This window comes from Carcharodon carcharias, chromosome 9, assembly GCF_017639515.1.
Source record: "Carcharodon carcharias isolate sCarCar2 chromosome 9, sCarCar2.pri, whole genome shotgun sequence".
Taxonomy (NCBI): Eukaryota; Metazoa; Chordata; class Chondrichthyes; order Lamniformes; family Lamnidae; genus Carcharodon; species Carcharodon carcharias.
The window spans coordinates 146523657-146547093 of NC_054475.1; the positions used below are offsets into that span (position 1 = coordinate 146523657).

The 23437-nt window shown below is 41.4% G+C and overlaps 1 protein-coding gene across 8 annotated transcripts in view; it reads left to right on the forward strand.

Annotated features, from left to right (window-relative positions):
* Positions 1 to 23437, forward strand: part of acsl4a (acyl-CoA synthetase long chain family member 4a) — a 91876-nt gene that overhangs the window by 37530 nt on the left and 30909 nt on the right. For 3 of the 8 annotated variants that reach the window (XM_041195047.1, XM_041195049.1, XM_041195046.1), the window contains 4 exons: positions 14009 to 14075; positions 15313 to 15805; positions 16852 to 17029; positions 22733 to 22842. In XM_041195047.1, the coding sequence (XP_041050981.1) occupies positions 15455 to 15805; positions 16852 to 17029; positions 22733 to 22842 (639 nt within the window). In that variant the 5' untranslated portion in view covers positions 14009 to 14075; positions 15313 to 15454. The remainder of the gene's footprint in view (positions 1 to 14008; positions 14076 to 15312; positions 15806 to 16851; positions 17030 to 22732; positions 22843 to 23437) is intronic. The other 5 variants (XM_041195051.1, XM_041195052.1, XM_041195050.1 and 2 more) reach the window with 2 other exon arrangements.

Sequence of the window (23437 nt, forward strand, 5' to 3'; positions counted from 1 at the left end):
GCAGCAATTCAAGAGGGTGACTGACCACCACCTTCACAAGGAACTCTGGATGGGCACTAAATGCTGGCCTTGCTAGTAATACCCACATCCTGAGAATAATTTGTTTTAAAGTTTGGAATAAATGATTGTTATATTGACTGATTTTCTCCTGTACTTTTTGGAGAGAAGAAAAAAGTCAATGTAGGATGGGCCAGCACAAATGCACCTTTGTGGTTGATGTCCTCAGTATATAGCAAAGCACTGACTAAGTTAGCCAAGCATCTGCTTGATATTATTTCTTTAAAACAATATTTCAAAACAATATATGGGAAGCTGAGCGCTCTTTGTAGATATTCAACTGTTGTCTAGGAATTAAACTGAAGCCATTCAGTCATTTTTTTAAAAATTGGTGATGTCAAAAGATGAATGGAACCTGGAAATACAGATAAGTTGGATCATCAGCTGCTTGGTTATTGCTGCTCCCTGTAATCCTTTTTGAATCCTTCTGAGGTCAGCAAATTCTTCAGATTCAAAACTGCTTTCTCTGCACGCTCGCAGCTTACACCAATTAAATGTAAACTCTGCTTGGGTTTGAGTGGAAGGTGCTACAACTTCTGATTCAGAAACCGAAGAACATGAAAGTAAAGTGAAGACGGGTGTGAGAGTTTATCCAACATATTTATTTCATTAGAAACTTTTTTTAAAATTATGCTCAATGATACGCTTAGTGATCCATGTTAATCCTCTTGTGTTCATGCTTTGAATCTATTTGTGGGTCCACACAGAAATGAATCCTTGCCTTTAGATTAGTGTCATATAGAATCTTGAACACTCAGTGTATCCAACATAAAGTGTTTTTCTTCAAAATAATTCTCGGCAAAATAATTCAATTTTCTTAAACAACAAAAGAAAGTAGCATTCTGTTGATTTTATTGTTCAATCTAAACTAATTGATAACTTAATGTGAGCTTGGTTCAGTTGGCAGCCCCCTCACTTATGTCAGAATGTAGTTGGGGGCCAAACTCCACAGCAGATTTTGAGTTTGTCATCCTTGGCTGACCCTTCATTGTAGCACTGAAGGAGTGTTGCATTGTTGGTGTCACCTTTAGGATGAGATGCTAAACAGAGGTCGAGACAGTCAGTTCAAGTGGATATAAAAGGTGCCCATGGGACTATTTGGAAAACAGCTGTGTTCTGGCCAACAAACCAACCACCCCCCCACCCCCCACCACCACTCCCTCATCCAGCACCACCAACATCAGATTAAGAATGCATTCTGTTTCTTTGATGTTTGAAGGGATCTTATTTGCAATTGATATCAATAACCTGGATTCAGAAACACCATTCAAATTGTCCAAATTTGTAGATGATAACCAAACTAGGAGGAATGATGGAATGAAGCAGGCAGTCTGGAAATTGCTGATCGAGTCAAAGAATAGGAAGGAAAATGAATGAATGCTTACATCATGAATGGTGTTGAGATTGCTAAGGGAGAGACTTGAGAGTCTCAGTAGACTCGAATACCCAACAAGTCTAACCAGCAGGGAGTGGAAATCAATGAAACTATTAGAATCTTGAACTAAAAGATCAAACTGTGTCTAACACAATAAATAAAAGCAAAAAACTGCGGATGCTGGAAATCCAAAACAAGAATAAAAATACCTGGAAAAATTCAGCAGATCTGGCAGCATCAACGGAGAGGAACACAGTCAATGTTTCAAGTCCATATGACTCTTCAACAGAACACTGTGTCTAACTCTGACCAGCTTGAGTAACCAGTTCTGGTTACCAGGAAGAAATTGAAGCATGAGAGAGACGACAGGCTCTTTCCTACATTACAACAGTGACTACATTTAAAAGATAATTCATTGGCTGTTTACCAGTTTAGGACATCCTGACGTCATGAAAGGCGCTATATAAATGAAAGTCTTTTAGGCTGATCCTGAGTCCCAAGAGTCTGGATAATGAGAAAAGACTGGAGAGATTTGGGCTTTGTAACATGTAGAAGAGCCACCTGATGGGTCACTTTGTAAGATGATAGGTAAAATGTTGATTTGAAAGACGGTAAATTAAACTGCTGAAGAAGGAGAAAAAGGGTCAAATGACTAAAAGGTAATTCTAGTATTAATAAATGGAGATGGTTCTTCATGGTGTCAGATTGGAGGGGTTTAATGTGGGGTGCTGGATGGATGGATTAAAATGGACCAAAAGTCTTTCTTCTGTAATTACCTTGTAATCCTGTGCTGTCTGTTCCTATGATGTTCCACTCAGATACTTAGCTGGCTCTTGCATTTTTTTCTGAAGGACAAACCAAACCTAAATAAAATTTGAAACAAAAACAAAAATACCTGGAAAGACTCAGCAGGTCTGACAGCATCTGCGGAGAGGAACACAGTTAATGTTTCGAGTCCGTTTGACTCTTCAACAGAACTAAGGAAAAATAGAAAAGAGGTGAAACATAAGCTGGTTTAAGGGGGTGGTGGGGGGGGACAGGTAGAGCTGGATAGAGGGCCAGTGATAGGTGGAGATAACCAAAAGATGTCATAGACAAAAGGACAAAGAGGTGAATTTGTTCTCATTTGAACATCTTTTAAAGCAGTTGATATGTGCAGTCCTGCATTTGAAAGTTATAAATTGGACATGTTTAAGGTTGGATAGTTGGATTGATAATTGAGGATATCTTGTCTTGTAAGCTTGTCTCCATTAATAGATGCTGGGGTAAAAATTCTGCTTCTGCATACATGCAGGACAGATTGCAGCCTGTGACTTGCTGTCAACTTAATGTTTCTATTTATAATTTAGAAAATTAGCAATTTAAAAAGCAAAACAGAGATCAAAGTGCCAAAAAGGCAACCAGTTAAATTGAAGCACATAGTTACTGGATCATGATGGTGATCTGCATAAATCCTCGCTCTCCATGAATGTGCCTGGCAATAGGCAGCTGAGCCATTATAAACTGATGCCTAACATTGCATATTGAAGTAAGTGCTTGTATTTGCCTTGATTTTATATAAAAAGCTAAGTATATGCATCCTGCAAATTAGGATGTGGGTAGATCAGTGTGCAAGCTAGATCTTCAGCTTTTAAATGATTGCATTATGTTGCAAAGCTTTGAAACTTAATGATTACATCAAGACAAGTGAGGCTATTTGCAATGCCACAGGGGAAAAGAAATTGGATTTACTGATAATTTTTTAAAAAATTCTACTTCTAAGAAAACCAAACAGGATGTGATCTTATCAACAAGATTGAAATTAATTTGAGGACAGCACATCTTTTGTACGTTGAAGAGGCGGAGACTTAATGTAAAATTTATGCAATCATATTCCATTGTGGGCTGATTCCATTTGTTTACTTAAGCATTTATGTCATCACTAACTTGGTGTTCCTTCCTGCTAGTGTGTACTGGTGGTAAAAAAAAATCTAGTAGTTTCAGTCTAGATGCAACAGTTCAACTGTGTGGCCCTCCCCACCTTTTAGGGGTGAAATCGAGAATGTGTCAGGTATCCCATGCGACCTCTGGTACAGTTTACTATCATTAAGATGTAACTGGCTCTGTAACATACTAACCCACTTGCAGCATGCATAGAGATGCAGATTTCAGTTTGTAGTAGAATCTTTGCTTGTGGAAAGTCGTTTTTTTTTTGGCTGTAAACAGGGTGGTGTTGGGACAAAGCCTAAACCGTAACGGAGCTAACTTTTCAAATCCAAGATGACTTCTCTTTAGAGTTCTAAAGAAGAGCCCTCTTGGACTCGAAGCATTAACTCTGTTTCTCCATCTCCACAGCTGCTGCCAGACCTGCAGAGTTTTTCCAACACTTTTGTGTTTTACTTTCAGATCTCCAGCATCTGCAGTATTTTGCTTTTATTATAACGGGAAGTTGTTTGGAGGGAGTGCTAGATGTGACAGCAGACTGGCTCCCTGATGCTCTGTGGCACACTCTATGATTCACCACCATGCATTTTCAAATTTGCATAATCCACTGGCGCTCCAGCAGCTTTTTGCAATGACTATAATTGCAACATTGGGTTGTGGACGAATGTCAAAAAACATCTGTATTAGATATGGCTCATAAGTCTGAACTTGTACACTAATAAGAGCAACTGGATTATATTATGTGGAACATGTTGCATCAGCCACCAAATGTTTCCCTCTGGCTATAAAGTCCATTTGCTGAATGTAAACTTTGTCTGTTCTTTTGGTGACTAATTGCTATCCAACCAGGAGATTGGAAACATGGCTTTGTGTTTTTTATTCATTCATGGGATGTGGGCCTCGCTGGCTGGGCCAGCATTTATTGCCCATCCCTAGTTGCTCTGGAGAAGGTGGTTGTGAGCTGCCTCCTTGAACTGCTGCAGTCCATGTGGTGTTGGTACACCCACTGTGCTGCTAGGGAGTTCCAGGATTTTGACCTAGCGACAGAGAAGGAACGGCGATATATTTCCAAGTCAGGATGGTGAGTTACTTGGAAGGGAACCTTCAGGCAATGGTGTTCCCACCTATCTGCTACCCTTGTCCTTCTGAGTGGTATTGGTCATGGGTTTGGAAGGTGTTGTTAAAGGAACCTTGGTGAGTTTCTGCAGTGCCTCTTCTAGATGGTACATTCTGCTGCTACTGTGCGTGAGTGGAGGGAGTCAATGTTTGTGGATGTGGTGCCAATCAAGCGTACTGCTTTGTCCTGGACAATGTCCAGCTTCTTCAGTGTTGTAAGAGCTGCACTCATCCAGGCAAGCGGGGAGTATTCCATCATCCTCCTGACTTGTGGCTTGTAGGTGGTGGACAGGCTTTGGGGAGTCAGGAAGTGAGTTACCCATTGCACGATTCCTAGCCTCTAACCTGCTTTTGTAGCCACAGTATTTATATGGCTAGTCAAATTCAGCTTCTGGTCAATGGTAACCCCCAGGATGTTGCTAGTGGGGGGATTCAGTGATGGCAATGCGTTGAACATCGAGGGGTGATACTTGGATTCTCTCTTGTTGGAGATGGTTATTGCTTGACACTTTTATGGCGCGAATGTTAGTTGCCGTTTGTCAGCCCAAGCTTGGATATTGTCCAGGTCTTGCTGCATTTTGACATGGACTGCTTCAGTATCTGAATGGTGCTGAACATTGTGCATTCATCAGCGTACATCCCCACATATGACGTTATGATGGAAGGAAGGTCTTTGATGAAGTAGTTGAAGATGGTTGGCCTTTGGACACTACCCAGAGGAAATCCTGCAGTGATGTCCTGGAGCTGAAATGACTGACCTCCAAAAACCACAACCACTATCCTTTATGCTAGGTATGACTCTAACCAGCAGAGAATTTTCATCCTGATTCCCATTGACTTCAATTTTGCTAGGGCTCCTTGATGCCACACTGTCAAATGCTGCCTTGATGTCAAGGGTAGTCACTCTCACCGCCCCTCAGGAGTTCAGCTCTTTTGTCCATGTTTGAGCCAAGGCTGTAATGAGGTCAGGAACTAAGTGGCCCTGGGGTAACCCAAACTGGGCGTCAGTGAGCAGGTTATTGCTAATCAAGGGACACATGATAGCATTGTTGATGACCCCTTCCATTACTTTATTGATGATCGAGAGTAAACTGATGGGGTGGTAATTGGCCGGGTTGGATTTGTCCTGCTTTTGTGTACAGGACATACCTGGGCAATTTTCCACATAGCTGGGTAGGTGCCAGTGTTGTAGTTATACTGGACCAGCTTGGCTAGGGGCTTGGCAGTTTCTGGAGCACAAGCCTTCGGTATTATTGCCAGAATATTGTCAGGGCCCATAGCCTTTGCAGTATCCAGTGCCTTCAGCCGTTTCTTGATATCACGTGGAGTGAATCATACCTATCTTTGGCATGTCATAACATTCAAGGCTGTGGGCCAAGTGCTGGTAAATGGGATTAGATAGGTAGGTCAGGTGTTTCTCAAGTGTCGGTGCAGACTCGATGGGCTGAAGGGCCTTTCTGCACTCTGTGATTCTGTGATCAGAAATTTAGCTTGGTCAGTAGTGGTGCTACCGAGCCTCTCTTGGTGATGGACATTGAAGTCCCCACCCAGAGCACACTCTGCACTCTTGCCATCTTCAGTGCTTCCTCCAAGTGATGTTCAATGTGGAGGAGCACTGAGTCATCAGCTGAGGGAGGGAGGTACATGGTAATCAGCAGGAGGTTTCCTTGCCCATGTTTGACCCAATGCCATGAGACTTCATGGACTCACAGGGCAACCCCCTCCCGAATGTATACCACTGTGCCGCCACCTCTGCTGGGTCTGTCCTGGTGGGACAGGGAATACCCAGGGTTGGTGATGGTGGAATCTGGGACATTGTCTGTCAGGGAATGATTCCATGAGGATGACTTTCAGGCCGTTGCTTGGCTAGTCTGTGAGACAGCTCCCCCAATTTTGGCACTAGGCCTCAGATGTTAGTAAGGAGGACTTTGCAGAGTCGATAGGGCTGTGATTGCCATTGCCTTTTCTGGTGCCTAGGTCAATGCCGGTTGGCCCATCCAGTTTCATTCCTTTTTGAGTCTTTGTAGCGTTTTGAAACAACTGAGTGGCTTGCTAGGCCATTTCAGAGGGCATGTAGGGGTCAACCACATTGCTGTGGGTCTGGAGTCACATGTAGGTCAGATCAGGTAAGGATGGCAGATTTGCTTCCCTAAAGGACATTAGTGAACCAGGTGGGTTTTTACAACAATCGACAGTGGTTTCATGGTCAACATTAGATTTTTAATTCCAGATTTTTATTGAATTCAGTTTTGAACCCGGGTTCCCCGAGCATTACCCTGGGTCTCTGGATTACTAGTCCAGTGACAATGCCACTATGCCATTGCCTCCCCTCGAGGCACTGTGGTAACAGTTAGAAGCCTGTCAATATTGTGGATTGGGTATGTTCTGTCCCTGAGCAATGACTACTTTTGGATTCTTCTGTGTCGTAGGAAATGCGCTGATAAAAAAAACCTTTTTAATTTTTTGCATATTATGTTGAGACAATCAGTCTGTATCTTGCTTGTTGCAAAGGCAGTCTGTAACTTGGTTTCTTTGCTTAAGGCTGCTCACGCCCCACCTTCGTGGTGAGAGCCCTCTTCAGGAAATGTTATGTTTCACACTGAAAGAGCAAAGAAAATGAGAATTTTGATTAAAAAGTAGAGCTCCCCTCTTTCCACTAATATTCAATTTCAGTTATAGGATAAGTTATTTTATCTCTCCACCTCGTATGGGATTGAAATCCAGTCTGGATTGAGGAAAGCTTCTTTTGTCTCACTGTCTGTGCGGTTCAGAGGGAGTCTAGTGGCTATGGATCTGCAACATGAAATGGCTAAAGTCTCGTATACGTTGTTGGCCTCAAATCAGTAATAAGGATGATTGGTGAGCAGACCTACACCAGGAATGCTTGATATTGTGGCAGTGGAAGCTTTATTGTGCACAATCTGTGCTTCCACTGGTGCTGAAGCTGAAAATGATTTCCCATTGGTCAGGATAGATATTCACCCACAAATGTAAGTTTAATTCTTTCTGTATTTTATTTTTTTACTCTCTGGCAGAGTCTGTTTGTGCGCAGTTTATGGGTAAGCAAAATTTGCATCAAAGTTGCGCAATATATTGGTGCCCACCCGTTAACCAAGAATCTATTTAGGTTTGCTTAAAAATATTGAAAGACCCTGCTTCCACTGCTTTTTGAGGAAGAGAGTTCCAAAAACTCTCAACTCTCTAAGAGAAACAATTTCTCCTCATCTCTGTCTTAAATGAGCGACGACTCCTTTTTAAACAGTGACCCCCTAGTTCTATATTTCACCACAAGAGGATCCTTTCCACATCCACCCTGTCAAGACCCCTCAGGATCTTAAAGGTTTCATTTAAGTTGCCTCTTAGCCTTCTAAATTACAGTGGATACAAGCCTAACTTGTCCAGCCTTCCCTCATAAGACAACCTGTCCATTCCTTGTATTATTCTAGTAAATCTTCTCTGAACTGCTTCTAATGCATTTACGTCTTTCTTTCAATAGGAGACCAGTATTGTACACAATACTCCGGATGTGGTCTCAACAATGCCATGTACACTGAAACATAACCACCCTACTTTTGTAATCAACTCCCCTCACAATAAATAACATTATGTTAGCCTTCCTAATTACCTGCTGTACCTGCATACTAACCTTTTGTGATTCATGCAGGAGGACACCCAGATCCCTCTGAATCTCAGACCTCTGCAATCTCTCACCATTTAGATACTAAGCTTTTTTATTCTTCTTGCCAAAATGAATGATTTCACATTTGCCCACACTATACTCCATTTTCCAGATCTTTGCCCGCTCTCTTAACCTATCTATGCCACTTTGTAGCCTCCTTACGTCCTCTTCACAATTTACCTTCCATCTGGCCCAGGTGATTTATCCACTTTCAGACCTTTCAGTTTTCCTAGCACCTTCTCCTTGGTAATGGCCACCATATTCACCTCTGTCCCCCGATTCTCTTGAGCTTTGGGGATGTTACTCATGTTTTCCATTGTGAAGACTGATGCAAAGTACCTATTCAGTTCCTCTGCCATTTCTTTGTTCCCCGCTACTACTATTCCAACGTCATTTTCCAACGGCCCAATGTCCACTTTTGCCTCTCTCTTACCCTTTTATATATCTAAAAAAACTCTTGCAATCTTCTTTTATATTACTGGCTAATTTACCCTCATATTTAATCTTCTCCCTCCTTATTTCTTTTTTAGTTGTCCTCTGTTGGTCTTTGTAGGCTTCCCAATCCCTTGGTTTCCCACTGCTCTTTGCCACATTGTATGCTTTCTCTTTAGCTTTTATGCTGACCCTGATTTCCCGTGTCAGCCATGGTTGCCTCGTCCTCCCTTTAGTATGCTTCTTCTTCCTAGGGATGAATTTTTGCTATGTCTCCCAAATTACTCCCAGAAACTCCTGCCATTGCTGTTCCACTGTCTTTCCTGCTAGGCTCATCTCCCAGTCAATTTTGGCCAGCTCCTCCCTCACGCCTCTGTAGTTGCCTTTATTCAAATGTAATACCGTTACATCTGATTCCAGCTTTTTCCTCACAAATTGCAGGGTAAATTCTATCACATTATGGTCACTTCCTCCTAGGGGTTCCTTCACCTTCAGCTCCCTTATCAAACCTGCCTCATTACACATCACTAAATCTAGAATTGCCTGTTCCCTAGTGGGCTCCACCACAAGCTGCTCCAAAAAGCCATCCTGTAGACATTCCACAAATTCCTTTTCTTGGGATCCATTACCAACCTGATTTTCCCAGTCTACCTACATATTGAAATCCCCCATGATCACTGTAACCTTGCCTTTCTTACACACCTTTTCTATCTTCTGGTGTATCTTGTGACCGACATCCTGACTACTGTTCGGAGGCCTGTTACTAACTCCCATTATGGTTTTTTTTACCTTTGCGGTTCCTCAACTTTACCCACACAGATTCTACATCATCTGACCCTACGTCATTTCTTGCTATCGATTTAATTTCATTTCTTACCAACAAAGCAACGCCCCCCCCTTTGCCAATTTGCCTATCTTTTTGATAGGATATATATCCTTGGATATTTAGCTCCCAGTCCTGATCCCCTTGCAGCCATGTCTCCGTGATGCCCATCACATCATACCTGCCAATTTCAATCTGCGCTACAAGCTCATTTACCTTATTTCGTATACTGTGTGCATTCAGATACACCTTCAGTGCTGTATTTCCCGTCCCCTTTCTCATTGTTGTCCCTTTATCTGATGTGCTTGAAGTTAGATTCCTAGCCCTTTCCAAACACTCTGTCCTATTTTGTGTTTTGGGGACTTCAATAGCCTCTCCCGGGCTCTCTTTTCAGTTTTTTCATAATTTTCCATGAAGTTGAATCCACCCCCCCCCCCAACATGCTAACCTGCTGCTTTGTTTCCCATTAGTCATACTTCTTGGAGTTTTACCCTTCCTTCCCCTACTTTACTTTCCTACCTATCTTTGTGCTGCCAGCAAATTTAGCTACCATTCCTTCGGACCTTTCATCCATGTCATTTATATAAATTGTAAAAAGTTGAGGCCCTAGCACTGATCCCTGTGGCACATCCTGCCAACCAGAAAAAGACCCATTTATGCCAACTCTTTGCTTCCTGTTAGCTAGCCAATCTTCCACCCATGCCAATATGTTACCCCCTACACCATGAGCTTTTATTTTCTGCAATAACCTTTGATGTGGCACTTTATCAATTGCCTTCTGGAAATCGAAATACAGTACATCCACTGGTTCCTCTTTATCTACAACACATGTGACTCCTTCAAAGAACTCCAATATATTGGTTAAACATGATTTCCCTTTCACAAAACCATGTGATTTCTCACTGATTGCCTTGAATTTATCTAAGCATCCTGCTATAACATCTTTAATAATAGCTTCTAATATTTTTCCTATGATAGATGTTAGAGTAACAGGCCTATAGTTTCCTGCTTTCTGCCTCCCTCCCTTTTTGAATAGAGGAGCTATATTTGCTATTTTCCAATCCAAAGGAACCTTCCCCGAATCTAGGGAATTTTGGAAATTAAAACCAGTGCATCACTATCTCACTAGCCACTTCTTTCAAGACCTGAGGGTGAAGCTCATCCGGACCTGGAGATTTGTCAGCCCACAGACCCAACGATTTGCTAAATACAACTTCCCTGGTGATTGTAATTTTCCCCAAGTTCCTCCCTCCCTTCCATTTCCTGATTTACAGCTGTTTCTGGGATGTTACTTGTGCCCTCTATAGTGAAGACTGAAGCAAAATGCTTGTTAAATTCATCCGCCACCTCCTACTCTCCATTATCAATTCCCCAGATGCATTCTCTATAGAACCAATGCTCATTTTGTTAACACTTTTCTAATTAAAATATCGATAGAAACTCTTACTATCTGTCTTTATATTACTAGCTAGCTTTCTCTCATACTCTAATTTTCCCTCTTTATTAATCTTTTTGTAATTCTTTGCTGCTCTTTATACTCTCTCCCATCTTCTGACCTGCCACCTGTTTTTGCATAATTATGTGCAAATATATCAAAATGCTGGAAATATAGAGGACATCTGATAAAATCTGTAAGAGAAGAAATAATGTTTTGGGTGCAACCAGCCATCAGAATTGAAAGTTAAAAAAAAAAATCAAGTGTTTGAATAAGGTTTAAAACCAAGTGGGAAAGATTTACTCCTCTAATAGACAAAGAATTAGTGGATTGAATGACCTGTTAAACTGCTTGGGAGATCACTAGATAATCTAAAAGTTGATTCACTGAGGAAATGAAAATACTTTAACCGAGCATGACAGCACGTAAATATCAATTTGCTCAATAAACATAATGATAACACAATTGGATAACGAGGTTTGTTTTCCCCTTTCCAAAGCCACATATCACAATGCAGATTCTCTGCCTTATTGAAAAAAGATTTGATAAATCAGAGTCAAGCTTCCTGGTTTAAATTTCAAACAATGCTTGGTAGTTAACTGTCAGTTACCATCAACTAGTGCATTTCTCCATGGCAGTGTCTCTACCAATCAGAATCCGCTTGCCAACCAATCAGCACTCTCTTTTCATATAGTATAAATTGTTGTTGCCTTTACATTTGGTTTTCTTTTGAATTGTCCTCATGAGTGCAAGATGAAAAGCTTTGACAAAAAAAGATCTCTATTTTTTCAGCACAACTCAAGTTTAGTACTACCAAATGACTATTCTTTTTCCTGTTGGCTCCATAGGATAGTATAGGTTTTTTTTTACATCTGCTAACAGTGTCATTGCAGCATTGATCAAGCACATCACATTGGCCTTCTGAGGCTGATGACAGCTCACCTAAAAGTGGGCCCGGTGGACAAGCCTGAGGCCTGGATTTTCTGTGCCCGCCGGTGTTGGACGTGTTTGGTGGCAATATGGCACGATCGCTTTCATGATAGCCGTGGAGCCAGCTGGTGATCGCCCACTCAGCCCACCAATGGCGGGCCGCATTCTCCGTCATTGGACGTCGGGAACCTCATTGTGATACATCAGCGTATCATTATTAGGCCAGCCTGCCGGAATCGTTCCCCCACCCCCCCCCATCCACCCGTCAGTGAGAAAATGCGCCAATGTGTTTCACAACAGCACATAAATGATGTGCACTTGGCGGGCTGCACTTTGCTCAGGACTTCAAGGTTTGTTTGCCTACCTTGCTTCGGTCAGCACTCGCAGTCATTAGCGCTAGGCTTCACAGACAGCACCACATCACTTTTAGGAGAGCTCGCGGCAGGTGTCTACCTACCAGATCAGCCGTATGTGGATGGTTTTTCTAGGGCTTGCCTGGGGAAAGGGGAGAAGTGGCCTCAGGCAAGGGAAGGACGAGGGCTGTACTGGGGAAAGAGGGTAACCCAGGTTGTTTGTAGGGGCACATGATGATCTGTGCAAGTGACCTCAAGATGGTGAGGGTTGAGGAGGCAGTCTCCAGAGGAGTGAGGCAAGATGGACATGTGAGGGTATGTCTGAGAGAATGGGCAGTGATGCCCCTTGAGCTGGCAGTGAGTGAGATGCCAGTGAATGTGTGATGGGATTGAGTGTGAGAGTTTAGAGTGATGAGATAGTTGCCATACCCTGGCTGCACGGATGAGATCATTCATCCTCTATCTGCATTGGATGGCCAACCTCTTCTGTGCAGCATTGGCACGGATTATCATTGCCATCGCCCTCCAAACCAGAGTGATAATGTAGCTGCCCCTCCAGTGGCCAGAGCGGGGGTAGAGGACATCACAGCGGGCCTCCACAGCGTCCAAAATGTGCCCGAGGGCTTCAGTCTTCTTGTCTTTTGGGGCCATGTCTTGTTTGCTGCAGCCATGGGCTGGAAGCACTGAGCACCGCTGCACTTTAAATGTGGTGCCTGGCATGATGAAGCGGTGAGGTGATCGCATGGCAGGCGAATCAGAGCATGCCAGCCATCGAAATGGCATGTATCCCTGGAATGCATAAATAACGTGGCGGGTTTGGGGCGATGCAGTGTGAAAACCTGCCATCGCGACTGATGGGTAAAATGTCATTTTACCCACCCACTACCACGCTTAGTGCAAACCTGAGATGAATTTGTCCTTAATGTCTGTCCAAGAGCCATGGGGCTCAAAACTCTTGCCCAGAAATTGGGCAGCTTATGATACTCAAATGATGTACACAAGATAATGACTTTGAGAGCAGCATCTTTACAAGATTACTGTACCATTGACCGGATTTACCAGATATATCAATACTGTCAGATCCAGTTGCTGTTGCTAAGCAGTGGTTTGTTTTTCCTCCTTTGTTTGCATATTTCAAGTCACTTGCATATTTTGGCCGCACTTCTGTCTGCTTGCTCTCCCAAAAAAATCCAACATTTTATTTTCTGCCAGAATAGTTGGTGACTTATCTTGGAGAAATCTGAACATCCCACTTCCTTTGGGTAAGCTTTCTATCTTTTCTCTTTCTATCATCCTCCTGGTTTAGGACACATGACCTAGATCGGCATGAGTGACGTACTGACTGGTGCCTAAATTTACCTGGGCGCCAGTTCAAATTGAGCTGACAGAAGGAACTTGCATTTATGTAATGCCTTTTGAGTCCTCATGATAGCACTTCACGGCTAACCAAGTACTTTTGAAGAGTAGTTGCCACATTTGCGCATGGGCAAGGTCCTAACAAGAAAAAGGACACAGTTCCAGGTTGTGTTGGTTGAGAGGGGCCAGCGTTGTCCCAGACTCTGAGAGCTCCTCTGCTCTTTAACTCATGACATTGGCCTTGTGCCCTCTCATGGAAGTGTAAACGGGGCCTCAGCTTAACATCTCATCTGATATATGGCAACTTCTGTCAGTGCAGTACTGAGGGTGTGTTGGTCTGAGTGTCAGTTTAGATTGTTTGCTGAAATCTCTGGAGTAGGGCTTTAGCCCACAACCTAGCTCAGAGGCAGGACTGCCACCACTGAGCCAAATCTGCCAGCTTTCAATCAGAGGAAATGTATTAAACAAAAGTGTACATAGTAAATACAGGTTATGTGGCTGTTGACCTAAACTACTTGTTTTGCTACAGGTTGAAACCAATCCAAAAGGAAAGGAATTCCAAAAGGACCTAAAGTCTTACTGAAGCTGGACATTTTGTAAGTACTGTCATTAGTGGGCACTTAATTAGCAAATAAAAGTTGTGTCCAATGTTCCATGTGTGTTATATTTCATTTAAAGGGGGATTGTTACCATTTGGTGTGGTCAACATGTTTCACCTCCTACAGTAAATATTTTTTGATGTAATATTGCTGAAGAAGCATGTGATTCAAATGAAGATGTAGTTCCATTAAACAGTAGAAGCAAACTCTTTTAAATGTTAGCAGGGAAAATGATTTGTTGTCTCTCAGATTCACTCAAAGCCAATAATTTCACTGCCTTTGAGACTTTTAAAAGTTGCAGTAGCAAAGCAGCAACTAGACACACCAGCATAGGATCTATTTGCTTATATATGAAGTGGTCCTGATTATTGCTTACCTTGCATGTACATTAGGTAACAGTTTTATCTCCATGGTGAATTTCAAAGTATGCCATGCAGTTTTAAGGAGGTTATGTTTTGCCTCTGCTCTGTATCCATGAGGTTGAGTAAGACATGAGAAGTACAATTACACTAACATAAATAGATGTTTTATTATGTTCCCTGTCTTCTGTGCCTGCAGCCTGCTTTTCTTTTCTCAGCCACTAAACTCAAAGATACCAGAATTGCAATCCTTTTGTTGCACGTTTTATTGACCCCCTAGTTGTTTTACTATAATTGGGGTTATGGTGAGAGTGTTAAACTCCCTTTTATGATAAGAAAACACCAAACAAGTACAATAATTTGTTCTGGATGGATGATCAATTGCTCTATCCCTATACTTTATTTCCCTTACCTGCAGTATATGTGGTATGTAGTTGATTTTGTGCAAATAAATGTGCTTAAAGAAAAGTCACTGGCCAACAAAGCAGGCAATCGTAAATTGATTTGCTATTTAAAGTGACTTTTAAATAATGCCGCAAGCTGATGTATGTTAAGTAACTGTCTCATTTCAGCTATGTTCTGCTTGACTAGAATGGTCATGGTATTTTACACATAACCATCAGCACTAGTTTCTTATCTGGTATAATCTCTGCATTATGTTACTATAATCTTTTCACTGCTAAATATGTTGCTGTTAAGAGTAGTTAGTGTGCTAACCACGGTACTAACATGTCCAATTTCTTTTTTTCTCTCTTCTACACTCCAATTACTGTGACCTGACCAGTGCCTACTATTGGCTTTTAAAACGTCGGTGTGGTCTTTTGCTGTACTTTTTCTCTCTTTATCAATCTTGTCACTCTCCGACACTGCTTTAGTCAAACTGCAGCTCCTGTCGCCAACTTCTGGAACTGAGCCAAACTCACCAGGACCCAAAAGCATAGTCAGTTGAGAGTGAGAGAGACGTCAAGCCGATCCTAGAAAGAATCTTGCCTGAGTGGGGGGGAAAGAAAATCCACAATGCATCTTAAACAAGAAGTGCATTGCATTTTCTTGCTTCCTATCTACCTATTGATGTGGCTTTACACAACCCTCACCTTTATCCCATGGTATTTCCTCTCTGATGCAAAGAAGAAAAAGGCAATGGCGAAACGAATAAAGGCCAAGGCCACGTCTGACAAACCAGGCAGCCCATTCCGTTCCGTCGACCATTTTGACTCCCTTGCCAAAATGGACTTCCCTGGGCTGGACACACTCGATAAACTCTTTGAAGCAGCCGTGAAGAATTTTCAGAAGCAGAACTGTTTGGGCACAAGAGAGCTGTTGAGTGAAGAAAATGAGGTCCAGGCTAATGGAAAAGTATTTAAAAAGGTAAGCAACTTAATGCACCGCTAATTACTTGCTAGTTACAAGTGATGTAAGCAGTATCTCCATTTCTGTATGTATCACTTGAATGAACTTCCTTATTGAATTGGGCATGGGAGGTAAAGAGATCACAAAAGACACTTGACATTGATTCATCCCCATTGGTGCCACCCACCTTCCTTTATGGTTGTCTGAGCTGCTATACCTTGTCCACACTCCTGGAAAAAGTAGACAGTGCCTGCTGTCATCATACGCTTCCATCTGAGGCTTCTTATGGATGGTGTTTGTCATGTTAAACATAGGGTCTTGATTGGCATCAAAAAGATCTTGCACTTTTCCCTTCAGGGGTTGAAGTCAAGTGGTGGTTCATTTTGTACTCTGAATATTTTCCCCTCCCCTTCCATAAAATGAGACTTCTGTAAAGCATAGTTCACCCAGACTCTTCCACGAGACAACAGAGCTAGAGATTTCCTTTCAGCGCTAAGAGAAAATTGTCAAGAGACACTTTAATTAGTGCCAATAATGAACTGTTGTGGATCAATTTTTAAAATTTCCTGTTGAATCCCTTGTCCATTTCTTTTCTCCTCCCTTTTCACCCCACAGCACTCCATCAAGGAAACTGAGGAACCCCTGCCTGGTCCTCCCCACTTTACCTCAGGGGACGCCTGTGACAGTGTAATTCAAAGGCGAGGAAAGTGGTAGTGCTGCTGATCTTGCAAGATGCTTACCCAGTGTGTTTGTGGTCAGGGAGAGATTTCAGTATAAGGAACTTGCATGCATTCTTAGGGAGTGCCTAGAATGCTTTCCCATTATTGCAGCTATTTTTCACTGCATGAATGCATCAGTTGCTCAAACCCAAATGTCATGGCTTGGCTGTTTATTTGAAAATGAGGTACAATATCAAATGCCAAGTATTGGTCATATGGATTATAGAAATTCCAAGAGTGAGACCACATTTTCTATGCACCCCTATAAGAAGACCAGGACAAATGTCTGCTTGTTAGCATGCTCTTGCTTGATTGACAGATGTATGTACTATGTCTTACCTGCAGCTAATCCTGGGGGAATATAAATGGCTAAACTATGAGGTCGTCAATCAGCATGTAAACCATTTTGGCAGTGGCTTGTCTGCCTTGGGACTGAAGGCAAAGAATATGATTGGCATCTTCTGTGAAACCAGGGCTGAGTGGATGATTGCAGCACAAGCCTGCTTCAAGTACAATTTCCCACGTAAGTATATTACCAATTATCCTACAAAGTGAGAGAGAAGTAGGCTAATGGAATCAAACTGAGCATGATAACTGGACTAACCAGGATGAGCTGTGGAGAGAATTTTATTCCTGCCATTAAAAAAAATCTGGTTCAAGGTCAGATTTTCAAAAAATGAAGCAAAAGGCAGATATTGGTTTTTAAAGGATTAGATAAAGCACGCAAAATGTTCAGTGTCGGCCTTGAAAGCGAAGGTGATGCAGCACGTGGGAGTTAAAGCAGAAGATGCTGGAGATACTGCACGGCTCAGGCACCACCCGTGGAGAGAGGAACAGTGTTAACGTTTTAGGCTGTAACCTTTCATCAGAAATGGGAAAAGTTAAAAATGTAATAGGTTTTAAGCAAGTTAAAGGGGGCTGGGCGAGAAAAAGATCAAAAGGGCAGGCCTGTGCTAGGGTGGAAGACAGAAGAGATCAAATGATAAAAGAAAATGTTTCCAAGGCCAAGAGGAATTGTAATAGGACAAGTCAAGAAACAAAATTTGTGGCTAGAGGTGGTGTGAATGGCAGAATAATGAACTACTGTCTAAAAGCAAAAATAAGGGAAAAAATGGAGGCAGAGGTTACGGTTTGAAATTGTTGAACTTGATGTTGAGTCTGGAAGGTTGTAAAGTGCCGAATTGAAAGGTGAGGTGCTGTTCCTTGAGCTTAGTTGGAACTTCATTGGAACACTGTAGGAGATTGAGGACAGGGATGTCAGTGTGAGAGCAAGGGCAGTTAGGGATTGGCAACAGATACTGTCCACACACTCTTTTCTATCTCAACCGTGCTGCTGTGGAAGGACACAAAACAGAAACAGGAAGTTTTTTTTTGCAAGGAGGAATAACTGGAGGCCTGAGCTGCATTTGCAGATCTGCCCTGTGTTTGGGTTGGCATTGGAGATGACCTCTAGGCCAGCTGGGTAGGGGCAAGAGGGCTGAATCTTCACCTTCCAAGAATGGGCAATCTTAAGTTAGCACACATAAAGAAATGGAGGAAAAAGAGTTAACAGTGGATGATAATTTGAAAGAAACCTTGAATGTGGATTATTAAACTTCTCGTAACATGCTATAAAGAAAGAATATGAGTCTTAGATTTGCTTTTCGTGACTTCGGAATGTCCCAAAGTGCTTTACAGCCCCAAAGAGTGTTTTTGAAGTGAAGTCATTGTTGTCAAGAGGGAAACGTTGGTTGAGGAATAAATATTGATTATGCCACAAATGTTTGAAAAAAAACATTGAGGGTATACAGAGCAGAGCAATCTGTAACTTCTGATTAAACTGCTAAGATTAAGAGCTCAATTCCATGACGTAAGCTTGCAATATGCTGCAATCCCATGTTAACTTTCTCACACTTGGACTCAATAGCATATTCCAGTCATTAACAAGTGTTGTTTGTTCAGTTAATTCTTGTTTTGTTCCCAAACATTAATGTATTAAAGTACATCATTTATAAAAAAAATAAATCTAACATGACACTGGAAGAATTTTTCCATAAAAACATTTTATTTCCTCCATTGGCAACTTCTAAGTTGGTTAGAAGCCAAAGAATAGTTTTCAAGATTGCCAGAAGAAGTCTGCCAGTAAACTTTTGTCTTTCCTGGCAGAATGATGTTTAGTTGTGGGACTAAGCATGTGGTTTGTATGCGTCTTAGGGAACTGAGTAATTGATTTGGGTGAATCAAACTAATCGTGGGAAGTGCGCACTCATTTGCCAGGTAGATCAAATGTCAATGGAATATGTAGCAATTGCTCCTCCATTGCAAAAATGCACAGCTTGTAACGTTTCCACAATGGTGTCAGTTAGGGATTTGTGGTGGCAGTAGGGAATATTGGAGTTGGTTTTAGTACTCTCTGATTGCCTTCCAGCAACTGCTTCCTCTCTCATCCCTCAATCGCTGCATGTTTATAGAAGATAGATTAGGAAAAACCTGGGCTCAATGTGTTCCGTTGCTGCACACAAGTAGCCGTCTAATACTTCCCATTGATTTTGTGCATGGATGATGAGCATTTTCACGTGGTATTAGATTAGAGGGCAAGTGTCATTGAAAGATCATCCACAGAATTGTACCGCTACAAGTAGTTAAAGCCTTCGGGAAGGACGAAAATTGGCAAAGCAGGAAAACGTTTTGGAGATTAATATAATATTTTAGGGCTTGTTAAATATTTTTCAGCTGAAGTTTATCACTTTTTAACAAGAAATATGATCAACACTTTAGACCTGCCTGTCCCTCAATGACTCATGCAGCCTGCTCATTTCCTTCCTCTGTATGAACATGCTTGACAGTCACCGATTTGAAGATCTGAATGTTAAACAAGCTTCTGCAGTCCTTCATGTTGTGATTTTCTGTTTGAATAGCTTTGTTCAAACAAGCTGGTAAAAACATGTTATCAAAGGAAAAAGCAGGACTTGACTTAAAATACACGAGCTCTGTGATTCAATCTGGGTTTGTTTTATTTAACTTAGTGTATCCCTGGACTTATAAAGTTATATAAAATATGAAGTTATATAAAAACATTTTGTGGGTTGAGTTAAAACTTAGATTTTCAGATCTTTTTCTCTTTCCCCTAATCCCCCCCCTACTGACAAGATGTAAAGTCGTCATCAGCATCCTTCCATCTATGTAAGATGATGAATATGCAGCAGATCAAATCTGTTGGGGATGGGGTAACTTCATATAATGCATTTTTGCCAATGGTCTCTTTAGCCAATCTGTGAGAGGCAGTGTCTATCACATGAAGTCATCATCAGCTTTCATTGTCGGGTGTTGTTTTCAGTGGTGGTGCCTGTTGCCAAGCTGCTGTAGCCACTGATTCATGATAGTGCACATTGGCCTATATGTGACGTCACCATTTCCCCCTGTCATCAGCTAGAGTCTCCCAGGTGCAAAAAAATCAATGTCCACGGCCTTGCAAGCTTACAAGCATTCTTGAAGAGGAACTTTTGGAGTCCTACTAATTTTATGGGTCCAGCTACCTCGGCATCCAGAATATCCTTCCATCCTGCGAACGTGCCTGAGTCAGCGCAGTCATCACTGCTTGATGAATACCAACATACTTAGGGAGATTTGGCTTTGAGGACTGCCATGTTCATGATTTTGACTTTCCAGGAGATGTCTAGAAAGCTCTGCAAACAGCGAAGATGAGATGTAAAGTGCAGTGCAATATTGCCCCTTTTTGGCAGAAAAAAAGTGCAACCATGAGCAAAAGTGACTGTTACAAAACCATGTGGGGGAATATAAACCAAAATGACTCCCAAATGAATAAATTACCAACAAGATTTCACTTTTTGTAACTTTTACTTTAACACAAATCAGAACCAACACAAATTAAACATGAATAGGCAAATATACTTCAAATAAAAAGGTAAATTCCACTTCAGATATTCGATACGACAAAATGTGTCTTACACGAGCATAGGCATTCCCCTTCAGTATCTATGGCATTACATAAGCTACACAGTTCGACAATATGCTGTTCTTTATCTGTGCAGAGTCGGTAAGGAGATCTATTTGATAACAGCTTTCACTCCCAAGTTTCATGGGGTCTCTCTTGAGTCACAGCAGTCTGATTTTGTAGCTTTCCAGAGGTCTTTTTCAAATGAACAATTAAAAACACCCTAATTCATGGCTTTGCCACTTCTGGGAAAACACCCAATGTTTTACCTTCTCCAAGCAGTTCACACAGCTTTCCAGGTTCTAGACCTTTTTAGCCAGCTCTCACAGTGCCTCCAACAGCTCCTGTCTATTTTACTGCTAAACAGAAAAACTGACCTCTTCCTGAGAGTGGTTTGCTGCTGCTTCTTACAATTCAATGTATTCATCTTTCTGTCTGTTTGCTTTCTCTTTATGTCTGCATCTGTGTGCTGATTGCTTTCACTCTCCAGCTCCTCTGCTTGTAGCTCTCATTTGTGTCTTACTAGCCAAATGGCTTCTTTCTTACCTTCCTTTCTGTTGGTACTGGTTCCAGGTCAAGGGCCGCCAGGTTGCATGGACCAGTATTCCTTATTATCCAAGGAAATTACAATTGATCCCTTTACAATTAATGCACTCTTAAGTCCTTTTCAAATATTCTCAGAAACTATTAGTTTCCACGGACCTTTTAAAGATATTACAAATTTTGTTTATTGTACTACTTCCAGGTCAAAGGTCATCGCAGTGACCATATGAAAATATAGCTTTGATAAATTCAATAAGGGAGTTAAAATTTAGCTCCCCCACAGGCATATTTATTAAAGTGCAGACAAGCACAAGTTGATTTGCAGTCTATGCTGGGATGCCTGTTCTCTGATGGAATGGCAGATGAGCTGCTGAAATATACTCAACATCAATGAGGCCAGGGTCTAGCTTGGCTCCAGGCATATTTTATTCTCTAGCCCGTTTTAGTAGCTTTTCTGTCTCTTTTTCCAATGTGACCACACCCTTCCAGAGTTGCATACATTACTGCAGATGTGGCCAACCTAATATTTTACATTGGGACAGAATTACTTCACTGATGCACCATCTGTTCCTCTTTTTATATATAAAAAAATCCATTGACAGTAGCAGACACTGCCAGATATCTTGTGGGATCTATTTTCTAGGAGTCCGAGATTCTTTTCCTGATTGTTTCACTTGTCACTGTTCCCATTAATCCTAAAATCCTGCCTGTTCTGCATTCCTAAATGCTTTTCTTGTTTACGTATGCTTAAGGGGACATAGTGTCCTTGTGGAAAAATAGCGTTGTGTCATGTGCAATAATTTAGCAACGGCTAAAGCAAATGTTTGAAAATTATAAATTTCAACTGTCCTATAGCCACTTGTAATGAAATAAATGGCAATTGCTGTTTAAGGATCTTTTCCTTTCTGTTTAACTTAATTTTAATTAAGTCACCAGATATAAGCAATGAATCCTGGCTGTTACCTCAAGGAACAGGCTGGAATTAATCATTGTGCAATAACTCAGCTGACCTCAGTTAAATCAGGTTGCCCTTCAGTTTGAGCCTGTGTTTTGAATTCAGCTCATTCACTCTTCCTTACTAGGTAATTCTCCTGACCAAGTTATTTTACCTTCCAATTTCTCCTCCTCCACCCCCCCATTCTCCCAGCACTCCTAAATTGGGAGTATTGACTGAAAGAACTTGCATATATGTAGCACCTTTCACATCCTGTTACCACTTTGACAATGAATTACTTTTGAAGTTTATGTAGCATCAATTTGCATATATTTCGGTCCCATAAACAGAAAACTAGGTAAATGATCAACTGGTCTATTTTGATTGAAAGATGAGTGTTGGCTATAACACCATTGAGAAGATAACTCATCACCTGCTCTTCAGAGAGTGAGATTAGATCTTTTAATGTCTGAGTGGCAGACAGGCCCTTGGCTCAATGTCTCATTTGAAAGACGGCACCTCTAACAAGGTAATGCAAAACTTGGCATTGAAGAATTAGTCTAGGTCACCTACTCAAATCCTGCTGTAGCTTGAACATATGACCCTTCAAAATAATTCACCAAAATGGACAAAAAGAGCTGAAAAAAAAAGTCTGCAGGATTTCTGTTTCTAACTTTTGAGAAATGACCTATTTTGCCTTTTTTTATATGTAATGTGAAACTTTTGAATGTCAATTTGATCTCTCTACATGCTGAGGATGTTGTATCCATTTCAATGCAAGTGGAGCTTGATTGTTTTCTTTCCCTTCCCCTTAGTTGTAACAATTTACTCCACCCTTGGAGAAGATGCTGTAGCTTACGGACTGAATGAATCTGAAATAACACATCTTATCACTAGTGTGGAACTCCTTGACACAAAATTGAAGGTGAGCTTTAAGGATTCAGCACGGCCTATTGTCCTTAATGAGGGCTTTTGCACTTGTGGCGTCGTGGAAGACTTTGATTTTGGATTCAGCATGCATTCACCTCAGTCTTAATCTTTTTTTGTGGTTGTGGGGAGGGTTGGAAATTCTTGCACAATGCTCCCCCCCACAGCTTTTCTTCGTATAACCTTTCTTAATAAAAAAAAGTTAGCCTTTTAGCCTGTAATTATCCCTGAATGTTAACGTGAAGAACATGCTGAAACCCACCCTGCAAAAGTGAAGGATGTTATTAGAGTAGACCATCAATTAGAAAAATGTTTAACGTGAATATAAATCTCCATGTTTTTGTTGCTCGGTCCTACATTCAATTCTCAGGTTCATTTACAAGGATGGTATTAAAGCTTCCTAACTTTGAATTCAGAATTTGACTAATGAAATTAACACATTTACACAAAATAATTTCCATTGTCAGTTGAGTCAACATTGGCGTAATCATATGAACATCTAAGAATAACTTACAAGTTATATTTTGGTTAGAAGCCATGTGATGGTCCGGTCAGTAATGTGCAATTCGATTTGCAAACTGACTCTACCAAGG